This window comes from Leopardus geoffroyi, chromosome X, assembly GCF_018350155.1.
Source record: "Leopardus geoffroyi isolate Oge1 chromosome X, O.geoffroyi_Oge1_pat1.0, whole genome shotgun sequence".
Taxonomy (NCBI): Eukaryota; Metazoa; Chordata; class Mammalia; order Carnivora; family Felidae; genus Leopardus; species Leopardus geoffroyi.
Window position 1 is genome coordinate 82725845 of NC_059343.1, and position 19868 is coordinate 82745712.

The following is a 19868-nucleotide window of genomic DNA, read 5'->3' on the forward strand; positions in this document are numbered from 1 at the left end:
CTTTCTGTGAAAACAAGCTGCATTTTTTTGCCATGTTCAGAAAAGAAATTTAGCCATTTTTGTGGCTAATTCCAGTCTATTTGTTACTTTGGTTCTTCTTTTCCTTCTCCTTTCGCTAGTATACCAGATGTGTTAAAAAGAAGGGCAGTAGTATTGTAGTAGTAGCAAATAATCTTATACCAACAGTCTCATGGAATAAAAGTTAATTTGGGATCTAACTCCCTTTCAGACTATTCATTCAACCTGGTATAAACCCAAACAATCATATTATGCTTCAGCTCCTATTTACCATTTCAGTGAAATCTCAAGAAAAAACACTGTTAAAAGTCCCACCTATGTGCAGATACAACACCGTCTAAATTTATTTACTTTTTTGAATAAGATTCCTTTTTTGGATATGAATACTATAGCCTATTTTTCCTATTTCTAATGACTCCATGTTGGATTCTGATGGTATTCCCACAAGGTCACACAGTCGACTTGATAGTACAACTGAGACCAGAATCCTGGGATTTGAATTCCCAGGATTACTCTTTCTACTATACCATGGTGATGCTCAGATGCTTACAGGAAGTGTTTATCATATAAAAGGGAGCACCAGAGTAAAAAAAAAAAAAAAAGTATGGAAGAGTTTCAAGGTAATGCCCTCACAGCCCTTTCCACTTATAAATTCTTTCTTCTTCAGTTTCAAGTATTTAGTTGGTCACATTTTTAAACTTAAAACTGAACTCCAGTCTGAATATCAGCTTCTCATAAGCAAGATGTAGAATAAATGGAGTTGTTACAACTTTACACTGTGATCTCCTGAGAGGTCCTGAGAGGTTTCATTATTTCCACTCTCACTCCCAAAGTAAAATCATCTTTGGCTGGGAAATGATCATTTACATAAAACAATATGTAGAAATTAAAACACTTTAATATAATATAAACATTTCCAGAATATAGACTGATTTTGTATCAGTACTTTTTGAGAGCTTTTTAAAACTATATATCATCTAAGCTTATTACAGACAGTTTCATTTTCCACTTTCAGAACTAGAAAATACAAAAATACACTGCAAATTAGATTTAACAAACAAAAAAAACTGATCTAAATTGCTTCATACATTTTTCTTAGAGAAAATCAAAAAACAAACACACAATAACAACAATAAAATACCAACACTAACACAAACCCAAACAAGGAATGGATTTTGTAATGCCTGGTAATTCTCTCATTTAAAATAAATTAACCTTTCATGGGCAAATAATTCACCACCACAGCAATTTGATGAATAGAAGTAGAGACAACCTCATTAAGCAAAATTACATTTTATATAAGAAATGTAATTTTTTAAAGAAAATGAGAAAAACTAACTTGAGGAAAAGGCATATTGAATACTTTTACTCCACTTGGCTTTTGTTGGAGGTTAAAGTTAACTGCTCACTTAGGAAGCATTCAAGTAACATAAATTTTATGAAATCAAACTTTTCAACTTATTTCTTCAATTCGACCTTAAGGGAACAAAACTAAAAAGCTCAAAATCCAAGCATAGACTCCTCCCAAAGCATTGTCTTTCTTCAACAGATTTCCTTTTCTGTTCTTGTGTTCTTATGTTCTTCTTTCTCAGAGGCTAGATTTATGCTTGTTTCTTCTTTCAATTCAATTTCAATTTTTACACCCCCTAAAACTAAGCTTTCCTGAATAGCCAATGATCATATCTACCTATGCTTTTCTTCACTGGCTGTTCTTGTTTTTGTCTAAATCCATTTTCTAAACTGATTTCTTCATTTCATCCTTGGGTAAACAAAATGAAATTCCTAAAACAGACTCATCCCAAAAGATTGACTCTCTGTCTTTTCTTCAACAGAATTCTTTTTCTCTCATGTTCTGGTTGTGTTCTTATGTTCTTCTTATGTTCTTTCTCAGTATATTTAAGCTTGTTTGTTTCTTCTTTCAATTCAATTTCAAATTATAAACACAAAAACTAAGCTTTCTGGAACTGACACTGACTATATCCACTGCTCTTTTTCTTCTGGATGTTCCTGTCTTTGTCTAAATCCATAACTGATTTCTTTAATTCATCCTTGGGTAAACAAAACTAAAAATTCAAAATCCAAGAATAGATTCATCCCAAAGCATTTCCTCTTCTGTCTTTTCTTCAACAGGTTTCTTTTTCCCTTTCTTGTGCTTACGTTCTTCTTTCTCAGTGGGCACACCATGGCTTTTTTTCTTTTTTCGATGTTTAAGTTTTCCTGAACTGACGCTGACTTGATCTCCCTTTTTTTTCCTTTGTCGGATGCTCTTGTCCTTGTCTAGATTTGTATCACCATAACTCTTTTTCCTTTTATGCTTCGATTGCTCTTTCTCTGACCTGTCTTCACCTTCTTCCAGGTGCCTTCTTCTCTTCTGATGTCTTCGTTTATGACCTGCTTTATGGTCACTGGTATTGTTTTCTGAGAGGTGCTTGTAAACTTCAGATTCTACACTGTATGAGCCAAAGTTATTTTCTTGCTGACTAAGGCTCAGGGGTACTGGCTTTTCTGGAAAACAGTCTCTGATGGGTTGACAGGAGGATATAGAGTCTAGTTTCTCTATGCTGTCATGAGCTGGTAAGCAATGAGGTAACTGGTTTTCCACTACTTGGGAAATACTGTATGATCCTGTATAAGCATGGGAAGTCTCAAATGGGACTTTTTGCTCAAAAATTCTATGTTTGGGTCTGAAATCAACCTTTTCTTTGTACTTATGGATTTCTATAGAGCTATCACTAACCTTTCTGAAGCAAGTCTTTGGCTCTAGTCCTCTGGCTTTCTGCACTTTGATGTAATCTTCTAGCTCATCTTGGAAAGAATCATAAGTTCTGTTTGAATGAACTGGTAACCAATAATGCAACTTGTTTTCCACTGGTGAAATATTGTATGGTTGCTGGTAAGTCTGGGAAGTCTCAAGTGAAAATCTTTGCTCAAACATTTGTTGTCTGGGTCCAGAGTCAACTTCTCTATACCCATGGGTCTCTGTAGAGTTCTCTCTTATCTTTCTGAAACAAAACTTTGGATCTAGTCCTCTCGCTTTCTGCACTTTGATGTAATCTTCCAGTTCATCTTGGAAAGAGTCATATGTCTTCTTTGAATGAGCTGGTAAACAATGAGGTAAATGGTTTTCTGCTGTTTGTGAAATACTGTATGATCCTGGGTATGTCCAGAAAGTCTCACATGGCAGTCTCTGTTCAAACATTGTATGTGTGGATCTAGAATCAACTACTTCCCTGTACCAACGGGCTTCCAAAGAACTCTCTTCCATCTTTCTGAAACAAATCTTGGGCTCTGGTCCTCTGGATTTCTGCATTTTGATGTAATCTGCACATTCATCTTGGTAAGAGTCTTGTGTCTTCTTGGGATTCTTCACTAGACTGATAACAATGGATTCTCTGCAAAGAAAACAGTAGAAAGTTCTTATTACTAGGCTATTTTATTCTGAATACTTTCTTTGTTTTAAAAAGATTAGTCTGGAAAAAACAACAACAAAAGTCCAAACAAATATTAAAAGCTTACTTCAATATAAACGCTGTAAATCATCACTTTTTATGCTAAAAAGAAGCAGCAGGAACAGTCATATTTCTCAGGTACCTCAAAATTTTTTAAATATAAAAAAATTTTCGGGACTGAGATGAAAGGGAAGATGGGTACAAACATGCAGACATAGCTGATACTGCCTTAGTACTAAACACGTAAGACATGTTGGGATATGTGGGAAAGAAAAAATAATATTTAATGCCCTGAGGATTGTCTGATTTGAATGTCACCTTATTTTAAAAGCTGTAATTAGTTCTTTGTATAGAGCTATAAATGTAATGGATATTTGTTCTGGAACCGTGATATTTTAAAAAAGAGTCTAAATGAAGGTTAATTTGGTGAATTACACAATTTAGCTCCTACGTATTCAGACTCAAAGTAGAAATATTTTCAACTAGAATAAAATAATTAAACAGAAACACTATGGTTTGATTTTCAAAGCAACAAACCAAAAATACAATACCCAAGTGCCCCTCTGTCCTGCTATCTGACTGATCAAGTCCCTAATTGTCTACTTAATCCTCTCCTCCTTGAAACAATAGAATGGAATAAATATTTATTGTGCTATTGTGTGCCAGGCCAGGAACCTTACACATATTTTTGTATTTCATTATAACCACATTAAATTGGAAATGTCTAAAGTTATACACTTGTTAGAAAGACAAATCTGATATTCCAGTCCAGGTCTAACAGCAAGACCTTTGTTCATAACCACTATACCTTGCTGAGAGGATGATGACCAGATCACTGTATCCCTGGAACTAAGCCAACTTTCCAGGAATTATTTGAATTTTCATGGCTCAATGAGAATGAGAAGAACAATGCTGTTTGGTTACAAGAGGTGCCAATTATCCAGCTCTGCAAGTATACTATCATGGCTAGAGAACTCCCTATGAGATTCCACTACCATGCACTTTGTGACAAATACCATTAACTGTATCACCTTATAGGGAAGTGAATGCCTACAAAAGTTTTGTAAAATACATGCAAGGGTACTTGACAGAAGCCCTACTCTTTGGTATCATAGGAGCATTTTGGCAGAAAATACTTACTTAATTTGGTGTTCACTTCCTTGCATATGGGACCGGAACATTTCTAAAGATGTAAAGGTGATATTACAAATATGGCAAATGTAGGTCCTCATACTAAATGCTGAAAAAAGAGAGAGTCAAATTTAAGGAGGTCAATATGGACAGGAATTTACTAGAGATCATCTACAGAACTTTCCCAATTTAAAGATAAGGCCCAGAGAGGTCAAATGACTTTGTCAAAGTCAAAGAGCAGGTCAGTAATAGAGCTAACCTCTCAGAGCCCATGTTTCTTAATTTAAAGCCCAGAATTCTTCACACTATGCTACACTACACTACACTACACTGCTTCTTTAGCCTTGGCCTCTTTCTTGAGACTACTATCTGCCTGCCTATTGTTTCTACATGGAAGTGCATTAGACACTTCAAATTTAGTATGCCCAATTAACCTTTGCCTCTTAATCCCTTAATCAACCTCTTTTTTCTTGCCCCTAATTCTCTTGCCATCCAACAAAAACCTGAAATGTTCCAAAAGATTAAACAAAAGCAAAGTTTTACTCTTTTATGTGAAATCACTGTAGTGCATTAGTTTACCAAAAGTAATTCCCACAGACAGATATTAGAAAGGAGAGAGGTTCAGTGAGCCCCACTCTCAGGATAAAAGCTGAAAGAAAAATTCTAAAACAACTACTAGTTACTACTTCAAAAGAGTCAAAAACTATAGAATAGGTATGCCAGCTATTTCTCTGTTCTGCTTCTTAGGTAGAGCTGAAAGCAGAGGATAAATTAATCTTTATTTTCTTAACCTCATCATCCTTCCAATTTCTCTTTGGTCAGAAGTAGAAAATTAATAAATTTCATAAGCCAAATATAAAATAATCCCACACTAAAGAAGAGGCAATAAATTGGTGGATGCAGTAATTTTAAGATGAAGCAAGGTCATCTTTTAAGTCAAACAGCAACTTAATAATTCAAATGATGCTAAATTAATCAAGGATATTGGTCCTGTCCAAGCAAATATTATTCATAGAAACAGAAGACTATTGTTAATGAGAAAGAAAGATGCAACTTTGAATAACAAGAGGACTCTGCTTACTACTGACATAACTCTAGTGGGCCAAGGAGAGCTCAGCAGGTTATGCCAAAGACTGAATGAATGATTCCTTGTAACTATCCTCTCTCCCAGTGGTCTGATTTTATGCTAATCAAGTCTATTTCTGATTATAATTTGGCTTCTCATATTCTTTGATACCAAAAAAGGAATACCCTGGATGATATATCCAGGTTTTAAAAGCCATAGGAACTGAAAAAAGATATTATCCTCTCCTACCATAAATCAATACCAGAATGACAATGTATTAACTTCAATTACAATGTTTCCCAGACTCCAGAATTACTTGAAGTATTATTTAAAATATAGATCCTTAAGGAGCACATGCTCAGTTGGTTGAGCATCCGACTTCGGCTCAGGTCATGATCTCATAGTTCATGAGTTCTAGCCCCATGTTGGGCTCTGTGCTGACAGCTCGGAGCCTGGAGCCTGCTTCAGATTCTGTGTCTCCCTCTCTCTCTGCCCTTCCCCCACTTCTCTCTCTCTCAAAAATAAATAAACATTAAAAAATTAAAATATAGATCCCTAAGCCTCTCCCTGTAAAACATGATCCTCTGTCTCTGGGACAGGGAATTCATGTTTTAACAATACTCCAGGTAATTATTCTTAGAGAATGTGTGGGGAATACACTAAGAGAATACCTTTCTAGTTCCTTGATTATTTATTGGCGTTTTCTAAGTTTGTGGTCTCGTCAGTCCCTGATTTGAGGCTGGTCAACCCTGAAGATTTTGGACTTCCTGCAAAGCTAAGGACTAAATCCAGGAGTCTGCATGTTCACAACAATCCTTTTCAAAAAAATTATCAATACCCTTATTTAACAACTGTGGAAATTAAAGCTCAGATTTTCTTGGCCAACACCATACATTTTGAGAACACCCAAGTTATGCAAGATAAGCAGGAATCCTGGTTTCGTCTGCGTTAATGGTGCTCAATGTTAGCTACACATTAGAACCATGTGGAAAACCTTAAAAATATTAATGTTACAGCTCCACATTGGACCATTTAAATCAGAATCTCCAGGAGCAGAACCAGGCTTTCTTACTTTTTGAAAGTGTTTTACAATAGCCAAATTATGGAAAGAGCCTAAATGTCCATCAACTGATGAATGGATAAAGAAATTGTGGTTTATATACACAATGGAGTACTACGTGGCAATGAGAAAGAATGAAATATGGCCCTTTGTAGCAACGTGGATGGAAATGGAGAGTGTTAGGCTAAGTGAAATAAGCCATACAAAGAAAGACAGATACCATATGGTTTCACTCTTATGTGGATCCTGAAAAACTTAACAGAAACCCATGGGGGAGGGGAAGGAAAAAAAAAAAGAGGTTAGAGTGGGAGAGAGCCAAAGCATAAGAGACTCTTAAAAACTGAGAACAAACTGAGGGTTGATGGGGGGTGGGAGGGAGGGGAGGGTGGGTGATGGGTATTGAGGAGGGCACCTTTTGGGATGAGCACTGGGTGTTGTATGGAAACCAATTTGACAATAAATTTCATATATTAAAAACAACAACAACAACAACAACAAAAGTAAATAAAATAGAAAGTGTTTTAGATGGTTTTTCTATACAACTGTTGTTGAGCACCACTCCCCTAAATTATCAAGCTGATGATCTTCATTATGATTATAAACTCAGATTATATTTTAGGGGTTTTACCTATTTGTTTAGTGCTTATAAAGAATATAGTATACATAATGTTCTCCTCAGTTTCTCCTTTGCTTCTTCACAGATTATATCAGGAGACTATAATATACATAATAGAGGGGTTTAGAGAAGCTTCAGGTCACATATAAAAGATACAGAGGCAGTTCTGGAACTGTAGTCTGATTACTATTACCTTAGCCTTTGTCTTTTTCATACACTGATATTCTTGTTGTTTCCTAGATACAGACATCTCATAAAATAATATATTCAAAAAATATATCTCAAAAAATAATACATAAAAATATATACTAAATGGTATAAACCTTTTCTGTGAAGATATGAAGCCTATTTATTGGCTCCAAGATCAGAATTCCTGGTCTAATTCTCTGAAACCTGACTCCCCTGTTTCTTTTTCTTTTCCTCTTTTAAATTGAAGTGGAATTAATATATAGTTCCATATCAGTTTCAGACACACAATATAATGATTAAACAATTCTATACATTACTTAGTGCTCATCAATATAAGTGTACTCTAAATCCTACTTATCCACTGTATTTCTTATACTTTCTATTCTCCTATCTGAGTCTGCTCCTTGGCCCTGTCCAGCTTTATTGCCTTCAGCTCTGCTAGGACTCCTTGTTTCTGACTTTACCCAGAAACTCAAGCTTCTCTGCATCTCATACCATTCAGAATCTTCCATAACCTAACACTTGTGGGGCCCACTTTTCTCCTAATCACAGTCCTATCTCATAACTCCCCAGACTAAGATCTTTGTTTTCAAAGAATAGATTGCGGGAAATTCATGTCTTTATAGTCTAATGTGGTTCTCAATCTTGGCTCTATAGCCCAATTACTTGGAGAGTTAAAAAACATAAAACAAAACACTAATGTATAGGTTCTAGGGATTCTAATTTATTTGAGGGATGGCTTGAGCATTGAGATTTCTAAAAGCTCCCTGCATGATTCTAACATGTAGTCAAGGTGAGAACCATTGGTCTAATAGCTTAAATGAAAAGTAATCAATTGAGAGTTGCATGTAAGCAAAAATGCAACTCAATGTGGGATTTAGTTTATGAGGAAAAATTGAAAATGTCCAATTTACCTGTTTTAAAATTATGACAGGAGAACGAAACATTAAAAAAAAAGTAACATTTGTTTAGAACCTATTCTGTGATGGGTACTGCACATACTGTTTCATTTCATCCTTTGTCAATCCTGTGAAGTAGCCCTATTTTCATTTTACACCTGAGGAATCTGAGATACAATTGGGTAAATGACTTCAAACATATCTCCTTCTAAGGATAAACAAATCTATATTTATCCTTCTATGTGACACTGCCTCTCAATTAGCAATTAGCAAATATTGAGAAAAAATATATACTCATTACCATATAAAGCACTGAGATGGATACTGCAGAATAAAATATAATCTTTTGTCTTAAGGAGGCTAATTCAGTTAAGGAGCTATAATTAATGCAACTGTCAATGAACAGTGAAATCTGTGAGAAATCACAGGAAGGGGAGAATGTCAGAGGGATGAATGTCAAGGGGAGAATAGCTAGAGTAGTGAGGGAAGTTATGATGAATCTTGGAGGACAAGAAGAATTTGAATCATAAGGAAGGTAGAAAAGGGCATTCCAGGGGATGAAAACAGTATCAGATATGGCAGAGATAGAAATGAGTATGATGTGTTGATTTCAAATAATCTGTTCAACAAACACTGAGGGCCTATGTGGCACGAACCATCATACTAGATTCTAGGTGTACAAGATGGATAAAATGGGCAGGTTTCTCACAAACTCAAGTGAGAAACAGATATTTAAATAAAGGATTTCATTCTAATTAGGTAAAAGGTAAGAAGTATGCTTAAGGGGTATGGAAGCTCAAAGAAGTAGAGGCACTTAGGCACAGTGTGGTAGTCTGGAGAAGGCTATTGGAAGAGATGATGCCTTAGTTAAACGTGGAAGGATGAAAATTAGTTAACTTGATGAAAAGAGTTGAGAAGATTATTGTGCGTAGAGGGACTAGCATGAAAGAAGCATATAAGTGCTTATAGGAGCTTCTTAAAATTTGGAATTGTTGTAGAATAAAATAGAACAGGACAAGATGGAGAGGCAAAAGGGTGTCAGGTCAGAGAGATGCATATGTTATGCTAAGGAGCCTAGACTTTTTATCCTGTGTATTGTGAAAACGTGAAATGCTTTAAGTAGTAAGTGACATAGTCAGCTGTGTGTTTTAGACAAATCTCTCCTCTAGCTGCAATATGGAGGATAAATTTGAGACGAACAAACCTTAAAGCAAGGAGACCACATTTATGTAAATATACTAGGCCAGGCAAGAGATAAAGAAGACATGGGCTAGAATACATGGAACAGGGAGATTGGTGAAATATACCATTAAAATTGGCATAACTTAGTGACTGATTGAATGTGGGATATAAGTTTACCTGAAGGGTGTGAGAAGGGGAAATGTAGAAGAGTAGAAGAGAGTCTTGGAGAGTGGGGCAGGTTTTAATACCATTGCTGAGAGGAGAGTGAAGAGGAAGGTAAAGGATTAAGTAGGACTTCAAGTCCATAGAGGTTGGATTCCAAGACTTTCAAGGTACCCAATCTGTAGCTTTATATAATTTTCCATAGCATCACCCAGTACTCTGAATATAAAAGTAGAAAAGGTGGACTGCGGAACTGATCTAGGGTTGAATTCTTGCTACTAGGGAGAGAATAACAATGAGGTATAAGTAAAGCCTTCCCAAAGGTTGTTACAGAATTGGGAGTGTGAAATGATGGTAGTGAAAACGTAATGGAAGGGTACAGGAAGGAAAAATAGTTCTAATAAGACTTGATAAGACTTGCTGATGGACAGGATGTAGCAAAATTCAGTAGACAAAGATGCCCTCAAAGATTCAAATGTAGGTGACTAATAAGTAGTGGTACTACTGGTAAAGGCCAGAATCTTGGGAAATTAAAGTTGGTTTTAGAGAAGATTATTAATTCCATTTTAGATATGTTGAGGTACAGGTGAAGGTGAGACATCTAAGTGCAATAATGAGGCTACAAATTAGTAAAATAAACAAAACAAACACAATAAGTAAAAAATGCATACATACTTTAGTTCCATATCGTTATGGTAGCCATCCCTGTGCTAATAAGATCTGGGCTGGATGAGGGACATGAGGAAAGCAGTGAGAATGATGAAAAAAGAAAGAGATTAGGTATAGTAGGAACACATACAAAGTGGATGGAAAATAAGGCAGAGACAGAAAGAAGGGTGAAATGGGTGATAAGTGAAATAATTAAGGTGTCATATGTCAAGTTGTTTTTGTCTTACCGCTTGATTGCTTATAATATGGGTTTCTGTTCTGTTCTTTGAAATTCTCACTAGCTAATTTAAATTCTTCAGCCAGTTTTTAAATCCTCAAATATTTACTCTTCTTAAAATGGAATAGTCAAAGTAGTAAGGAAAATTTGTTCTATTATGCTAGTGGTCAGCACTCCCTCCGTGGCCAGATGAAAATTTCACCAAAATCTTTCTTCTCTTATACTAATAACCTTGAAACTTGAGAGTGCTAACATGACCCTCCCTTTAGAAGTGACCAGAGTACACACACTTCTCATAACTGACTCAGTTCCAATTTTACCTAATTCCAGCCATTAAATTAGAAGGTACTTATTTCAGATATCATCACCCCAGCAATAGGAAAAATACTGTAACAAGTAAAAGTTTGGCATTTCTCCAAACATCTACTACTTTCTGAAGCCCTACCACTTCTATTTCTACACTTGTCTAAGACAACAGTCTTCAAAATCCTAGATAGAAACACAGATCTCTATGTAACTTTTTGGGATATGTTGAATCATATTAATTAGGAAACTTAAATACTATAAGCATAGGGTTAGCACTCAACATATCAAAATTAATAGTGCATAGATTCATATATTAAACTAATCTCTACTGAGGTAGGCCTAATCTGTGCCAGTTTCTATCTTTAACACTTGAAATACAGACAAGTTAGATGAAGTCCTTACCCTCAAAGACCTTACATTCTAGTGGGGGATAAAGACACATACAGAGAAAATTAGACACACAGGCTAAGGAAGCACAGAAGATAAGTCTTGAAGGAAGTGAAAAGGCTTCCAGGGAAGTAGCATGTTAATGAATGAGCAGGAATTGAAGAGAAGATGTTTCAGACAAAATGACAGCATGAACAAGGGCAGAGAGATGAGAAATAGGATAATAGTTTCTGGAAACCAAAAGCAGTTTGCAGGTTCTGACCTAACACAGATCATGGCAGGAAGTAGGAGGGGATACGCCTGGAGAAGGCTGGAAGGAACAAGATGGCAAGGAGCTATGAAGCTTAGATTTTTATCCTCAGAAAATAGAGAAACAATCGAGGGTTTTAAAGTGAGGAATGGCATGGAAAGATGTGCACTTTAGGTGAAACACTCTAGTGGTTAAATTAAGGGTAGATTTGGGGAGACAAAACTGATGGCAGGGAGAGTAGTTAGGAGGTTGTGGCAATGTTCTAGAACAATGCTTCTCAAAATTTATTGTGAGTACAAATGACCTAGAGATCTTGTCAAAATGCAGTTTCTGATTCAGTAGGTCTTCAGTGAGGACTGAGATTCTTTTTCTAACACGCTCACAAATGATGCTAATGATGCTGGTCACAAACCACACTTTGAGTAGCAAAGCTCTAGGAGAGATGTTGAGGGCCTGATCTAGTGTGGAAAAAGCAGGGCTCAAGATAAGGGAACTGGTAAAACAGTCATAGCTCTGTGTTTCATTAGATAAAGAAGTGAAGAAGGTAATGTTGGGGGAGTCACAGTCAACTACAGGTTTCTACTTTGAACGAATGGAATTGAAATGGTTATGAAGTATCCAGGTAAAGCAGTAGCTGCCAGTTGGATATGAGTCCAAAGCTTGACAGAAAGGTCATAAGCATACAGATAAGATGAAATCAGGGTAACAGATCAGATCATATTTGTATAGTGAGGGCAAAATGGAGCCACAGGAACACCTACATTTAGGTAATGAATTAAAAAAAGAGCCCCCAAAGAAAACAGAAAAGAAACAGAAACACACAAGAAGAGCAGAGCTTTAGGAGTTACATATGACAAAGATTAGGGCTTTAAGGAGGGAGTAATAAATATTTTCACATGAAGCAAAAAGGTCTAGTAAGGAAAGAACTGAAAAAGAACAGTGAGTGGAAGAAGAGAAGTGGGTGGAAGAGAGAATATGAAACGCAAATAAAATACACTAGTAGTGAGAAGGTGCCTGTGGGGGAAAAACGAAAAAAAATATGGTTAGAAGAGCAAGTGGATTCCTTCAGTCAGGATCAGAATCTTTATTGTGCCTGAATTCTTGCCACTCTTTCTAGTTCCTTTGTTAATACTCTCTCCTTCCCACTTCTACAAATCTAAATCATACACTTCCTCTACGAACATTTTCTGAACCATGATGTTTTACTCCCCTGGTTACCAAAAATATGTACACAAAAATTCATGCCTGTAGCCTCTTACAATGAAGTATCATTAACGTAACTAGTTTACACACTTGCTCCTTCAGGGAAAATGGTATACCCTCATTTGTATTCCCAAGAATAAGTAGCCTAGTACCTTAGAGACACTTAAACCGTACTTAGTGACTAAATAATATAAGCACAGCGTCACTAATTAAAAATACTTCCTTATGTACCTACGACATAACATGAGACCATGGGAATACCTGTACTCGATTCTATAATTAATGAAGGTCATCTAAACTTTTCTGAGTCTCATTTTCTAGAAACCAACAGATGGACCCTGAAGTCCTTACTCATCTAAGATTCTATAATCCCATAAGTACTATCAACCTACTACTCAATATGAGTAAAATAATATATACATAAGACAATATGTTTCATAAAATATAAATTTTCTATGAAAGAGTTTTGGTATATTTTTACTGTTTACCATTTGCATCTGATTTTGCTGGAAGAGGTTTCTCTCTTATCTTGTCTACAAACTTCTTCCTAGCTTCATTTCTTTTGTGTTTTTTCCCAACATAATGTTGTTGGGCCATTAATGGACTATTAAAGGAAGCAGGACAGAGCTTGCAATACTTGTTTGGATTATTCAAATCCAAAGCACTGCTGGAAGAGGAAGGCATAGTCTTGTCTTTAATCCCACCTGGAGGAAGCTTGACAGCAAGAGGCTTCAGAAAAGTTGATTCTGCAGAAGTAGTAATAGGCACACCTGCTGAAATAGTTGTAATGAGAAGTGATCAACATGTATTCAGCTATCAGATCTGCATTCATTATAAAGTATTAGGGAAATTCAGAATTCTTTGAAAACTTGCTATCTTTGGACTTTTTCCTCACAGGGCTGTTGGATAAAGGTACTCAGGTTAAAAAGAATTTCCTTCTGTGAAAACAAAAATTTGGATGCAAGTCTGGCACCAAGTTTCTCCAACAAAGGTACAGGAAGGAAGAATATTCAGCATTAGCTTTTAGCTTATTACATTAATTTGAAAAATAAACGAAAGCATGAGAGTTTAGGATGATTCTTGAAATTAGTGAGGGTAAAACAGAGGGTGCCAACTTCCAAGTTGGTGCCTTTCCTGAGTAGCACAGTAAGCCTATTCAGTCCAGATTTGTGGTGTTTGTATCAAAATAAAATTTATGCAGTATTTAAGGCTATACAATAATGTTTCCACAATTACAGTTATTTCAGAGCTCTTATATTTCATAACCTCTCTAAGCTCAATTTGATGAATTGTGGGGACTGAAAATAAGACTTTACACGATACTTTCTATTGTAGGACATACTGATTCCAACCCTCTTTGGACCGACAGGAAGAAAAACAAATATACAAAAATTAGAGAGACTAGAATAAGTTTAAAAATAATTCTGATTTAATTTATTAAGATAAAAGTATGTTTTAATGCTGTATGAGGCCTACAATATGAGTTGGAAATTAACGTTGTTAAATTTTCCATGCTATGCATGCCTTATTCTTAAAGTGTTGAAGCTAGTGTGAATGTGGTAACTTATTTATTGCAGAGGATTAATCATCTCATTTTTTGTTCTCATTTTTTGTTCAAAACACAAGTTTGATTTTTCCAGGGTATACTCTTCCACTTTAGGCCAGAAGTGAGATCTTTGTGATAGATTTCTCATGCGCTGGTGACTCAACATCACTGGAAGGAGGAAAGAGGCAATGTTTTATAGTTCTCTGTATCTTTGGGATCTAGCATAAAATAAGTGCTCATTACTGATTGATAATGTTGGTGGTACTTTTTCTTTATATTCAGAGGAAAAAAGCAGTGAACTATCAAGGTTGAAGGAGAGTCCATAACATATGTATTTCTTTTGCTTATAGTTATAGTCAGGAAATGCTACACCATAACTATATTATGATGAAGACACTGGTCTGAACATGTGAGAGAATGCTTTAGAAAGTACTAAAGAAAAAAACTGTGATAGGTGGCAAGGGAAAGAAGTAAGAAGGAGCTAAGATTTTGTGATATGATTAGAACCTGGACAGCTCAGGCTGCTTTTTATTGTTTCTTTATAGCAGCATAGCAAATAACTTGTTTTCATTTGTATTTAATAAACTGAAAAGGAAAGGTCATAACATTTCTTAAAATTCATCTAGCAATTACAATCTCCATATTAAATGACAAAGACACAGAAAGAGATTACTGGGCAGAAGAACAAGAATCCAGTTATTGCTCCAGAGTGAAAGTCTCTCTAATTAAAAAAATGGGTAGCAGGTTGGAAAAAAAATGACAGGGAGACCCTGTATGGAAGCTAAAGAGGTGAATATAACCTTACCCAACTCTGGCTGAAATCCTGATGGAGATACCTGATCATGCTCCTCCATTAATTGCTTCAGTTTTTTAGCATGGACTTTTCCCACATAGTGAGACTGAGCAACAACTGGAGAGCTAAATATCATGTTGCAGAGATCACAAAATTTGTTTCTGTCCACTACATTACTCCTATGCACCTGAAATAAGCACAATGTTGAAATAAGCACAATCTTGTTAGAATGATTTGATAACTCAAAGTTTAGAATTATGACATCAATATAGGCCACTTACCTTAAATTTCTTAACATCCATCTTCATTTTCTTACCAGGCACTTCGTTTTGTTCCCCATGAATTTGAGAATAAAACCTAACATTTTGAGCATGTTTCTCACTCTGAAAAAAGATATAATATGACTTTGTACATTCAATGACAGAGGCACCCCAAATTTACACCTCTCTGAATTTCAGGATGGCATTTGCGAGTTGTAATGTATGTGGTGTGTACCAAGTTTATGAAAGAGCTTCACATGCTTTTTCAAATCTCTAAATCTCAGTTAAAATGAAAATAATACTATAATTTAGAGGCCAATAACTTTATGTTCTTGTTTTTAACAGGCTCCTGGTTGCTTCTCAGTATCAAATTTCTTCTGCTTACTTACACATATTGGGCAACATACCCAGATAAAAGACTGCATGTTTCAGCTTCCCTTTCAGCAAAATGTAACAATATGACTAGATTCTGGCCAAAAAGATATAATCTGAACTGTTCGGTGGAACTTCTGAGAAACCTCCTTAACAGGCTGGGAGATGAGCCCCTCTTCCAGCCTTCTTCCCTCCTGTTTCTGGAATTAAGATGGAAAGGTCAGAGTTCGAACAGTCATCTGGGACTATGGGGGATCTTGAGGACAAAAGCTAGCTCATCAAAACAGAAAGACAGAAAATACCTAGGTCCCTGATGATGTCATGGAACTGTCATATCAGCTTTGCACTGGATACCTCTCAAATTCTTTTTTGTGAAGATTTTAACCCTTCAAGGTTAATTAAGCATATTAGAGATTAGAAAAATCTCTACAAATGTGTAACAAAATATATAAGAATAACAAAAGTATTGGTGTTGTGGTAGAAGGGAAACTAATATTCCTGAGCACATGCTGTGAGACAATCACTATCTACAGAATTTTAAATTATGAAATATATCCATCTTATAGAAAAGCACAGGAAATAATATACCTGAAGCCCATACCCACCACATATGTAGTTCTACTTCCTCATGCCCACAATCTCTTCCTCCTTCACTCTCTCCCCATTAGTAACCACTGTCTTAGAGTTGATATATATCATTTTATTTCATGCTTTTCCTCTTTTACCACATATGCATGTACCCATAAATGGTATTATATACTATCATCATTTAAAATTTTTATGAAAATAGAACCATTATATTCATATCCTTTTCAACTTGCTTTTTATAACTCTCTATTATATTTTTAAGATTTACCCATATTGGTACAGATACTTCTCATTCATTTCTGCTACATGCTGCATAATATTCTACTCTATATGTTACCCATTTAGTCATATATTGAAGGCAGTTATATTTGTTTATTTGGCTATTACAAGCATTTCTCCATTGAATACATGTAAACACATCTCTTAATATATATGTCCAAGGCTTTCTTTAAAGTAGATACCTAGAAGTAGAATTCTCTTGACTTACAAGATTTGAGGATTTTCAACTATAATATGTATTATAAAATTTGCCCCCAAAGATGTTGCAGCAGCCCACAACTCCAAATGCAGTGAATTTAAAGGTTTCTGTCTTTGTATATTCTCCTGAAGTGTTATGTGCTATTAGATTTTAATTTTTGACATGATGATTTTGATAACACAGCTCATCACTTTAACTTACATTTCCTGTATGATCACTAGTGAAGCTGAGTATCTCTTCTATAGCCTGTTCATATTACTTTCCCATTTTTCTACTGGGTTGTTTCTTGTTCTAACTGATATATAGTCCTTTATATATTCTAGACACTAATCTTTTGTTATCTACATGGGCTATAAATACCACTCAATATGTGATTTGTCTTTTACCTTTATGATTTTTTTCATATAAATTTTCCTGACTACATCTTTATTTTAAAGCTATAGCAATGAGGCAAAACTCTTGTACAGAAAGGCAAACAAAGCAATACAATAACACAGAATAATAGCCACAAAACAAACATATATATGAAATTTAGAATATGAAAGAAGTGTCACTACAAATCAATGGGGCAAGAATGGACTGTGAAATCAACAGTGCTGAGACACCTGGCTTTCTGTATGGAAAAAATGTCATCAACACCCTCCTCCACATGCAAAAATCAATCCTAGATGAACACTTTAACATATTAAATAAAACTTTTAAAGGTATTAGAAGAAAATAGAGGGAAGTATCTATATGACAAAAGTGCAAGAAATGGTTGCTTAAACAAATAAGTATATACAAGTATATAAATATATATATTGTATATATATTATAATATAAATAAGTAGTATATTGGCCATATACTACTACGTATATTTATAGTATATAAATAAGTATATATTGGCCATATAATTGTAGATTTATTTCTGGGTTTTCTATTCTGTTCCATTGATCTATGTGTCCATTTTTGTGCCAGTACCATACTGTTCTTTTTTAATGTTTATTTATTTATTTTGAGAGAGAGATAGAGAGCAGGGGAGGGGCAAAGAGAGAGGGAGACGGAGAATCCCAAGCAGGCTCTACAGCTGTCAGCGCAGAACCTGACATGGGGCTCAAACTCATGAACTGTGAGATCATGACCTGAGCCAAAACCAAGAGTCGGAGACTTAACCGACTGAGCCACCCAGGCGCCCCAGTACCATACTGTTTTGATCACTAAAGCTTTGTAACATAACTTGAAGTCTGGAATAGTGATGATACCTCCAGTTTTGCTTTTCTTTTTCAAGATTGCTTTCACTACTCCAGGTATCTTGTGGTTCCATATAAATTTTAGGACTGTTTGTTCTAGTTCTGTGAAAAATGTTTTTGGTATTTTGATAAGGATTGCATTAAATGTGTAGATGGATTTGGGGAGTATAGACATTTAACAATATTTGTTCTTCCAATCCATGAACATGGAATGTCTTTCCATTTCTTTGTGTCCTCTTCATTTCAGCAGTGTTTTATAGTTTTCAAAGTACAAGTCTTTACCCATTTTGGTTAGATTAATTCCTAGGTATCTTACTGGTTTTTGTGTAATTATAAATGAATTTATTCCTTAATTTCTCTTTCTGCTGTTTCATTATTGGTGTATAGAAATGTAACAGATTTTGGGGCGCCTGGGTGGCTCAGTTAAGCATCTGACTTCAGCTCAGGTCATGATCTCATGGTTTGTGGGTTTGAGCCCCGCACTGGGCTCTGTGTTGACAGCTCAGAGCCTGGAGCCTATTTCTGATTCTGTCTCTCTCTCTCTCTCTCTCTCTCTCTCTCTCTCTGCACCTCCCCTGCACACACTCTCTCTCTCAAAAATAAGTAAACATTAAAAAATTTAAAAAAGTAACAGATTTTTGAATATTGATTATGTATCCTGTGACTTTACTGAATTTGTTTATCAGTTACAGAAGTTTTTTAGGTGGAGTCCTTTGGGAAAACTGGACAGCAACATGCAAATGAAACTGGACCACTTTCTTTTTTTTTAAAAAAATTTTTTTTTTTCAACGTTTATTTATTTTTGGGACAGAGAGAGACAGAGCATGAACGGGGGAGGGGCAGAGAGAGAGGGAGACACAGAATCGGAAACAGGCTCCAGGCTCTGAGCCGTCAGCCCAGAGCCCGACGCGGGGCTCGAACTCACGGACCGCGAGATCGTGACCTGGCTGAAGTCGGACGCTTAACCGACTGCGCCACCCAGGCGCCCCAGAAACTGGACCACTTTCTTACATGACACACAAAAATAAATTCAAAATGGATTAAACACCTAAATATGAGACCTGAAACCATAAAAATCCTAGAGGAGGACATAGGCAGTAACCTCTTTGATATGGGCTGTAGCTACTTCTTTCTAGATATGTCTCCTGAGGCAAGGTAAACAAGAGCAAAAATAAACAATTGGAAATTCATCAAAACAGAAAGCTTCTGCACAGCAAAGGAAACAATCAACAAAACTAAAAGGCAACCTGCAGAATGGGAGAAGATATTTGCAAATAAAATATCTGATAAATGGTTTGTAACCTAAATATATTAAGAACTTATCAAATTCAACACCCCAAAATGAGTAATTCAATTAAAAAATGGGCAGAGGAGGGGTGCCTTGGTGGCCTGGTGGGTTAAGCATCTGACTTCGGCTCAGGTCGTGATCTCACAGTTTGTGAGTTTGAGCCCCATGTTGGATTCTGTGCTGACAGCTCAGACCCTGGAGCTTGCTTTGGATTCTGTGTCTCCCCCTCTCTGACCCTCCCCCCGCTCTCTCTCTCTCTCTCTCTCTCTCTCTCTCAAAAATAAACATTAAAACTTTTCCTTTAAAAATAGGCAGAGGACATGAATAGAACTTTTTCCAAAGAAGATATCCAGATGGCCAGCAAACACATGAAAAGATGCTCAATATCACTCATCATCAGGGAAATACAAATCATAACTACAATGAGATATCACCTCACACCTGTCAGAATAGCTAAAATCAACAACACAGGAAACAATAGATGCTGGTGAGGATGTGAAGAAAGGGGA

At 35.9% G+C, this 19868-nt stretch overlaps 1 protein-coding gene across 9 annotated transcripts in view; it reads right to left on the minus strand.

Annotated features, from left to right (window-relative positions):
* Positions 1–898: 898 nt before the first annotated feature.
* The window catches only part of ZMAT1 (zinc finger matrin-type 1), a 38611-nt gene continuing 19641 nt past the window's right edge, over positions 899–19868 (minus strand). For 2 of the 9 annotated variants that reach the window (XM_045471261.1, XM_045471259.1), the window contains 5 exons: positions 15425–15526; positions 15156–15330; positions 13509–13577; positions 4608–4707; positions 899–3410 (listed from right to left, as the gene is read on the minus strand). In XM_045471261.1, the coding sequence (XP_045327217.1) occupies positions 2090–3410; positions 4608–4707; positions 13509–13577; positions 15156–15330; positions 15425–15526 (1767 nt within the window). In that variant the 3' untranslated portion in view covers positions 899–2089. Of the gene's footprint in view, positions 3411–4607; positions 4708–10447; positions 12489–13292; positions 13578–15155; positions 15331–15424; positions 15527–19868 lie in introns of those variants that run through there. The other 7 variants (XM_045471256.1, XM_045471253.1, XM_045471255.1 and 4 more) reach the window with 6 other exon arrangements.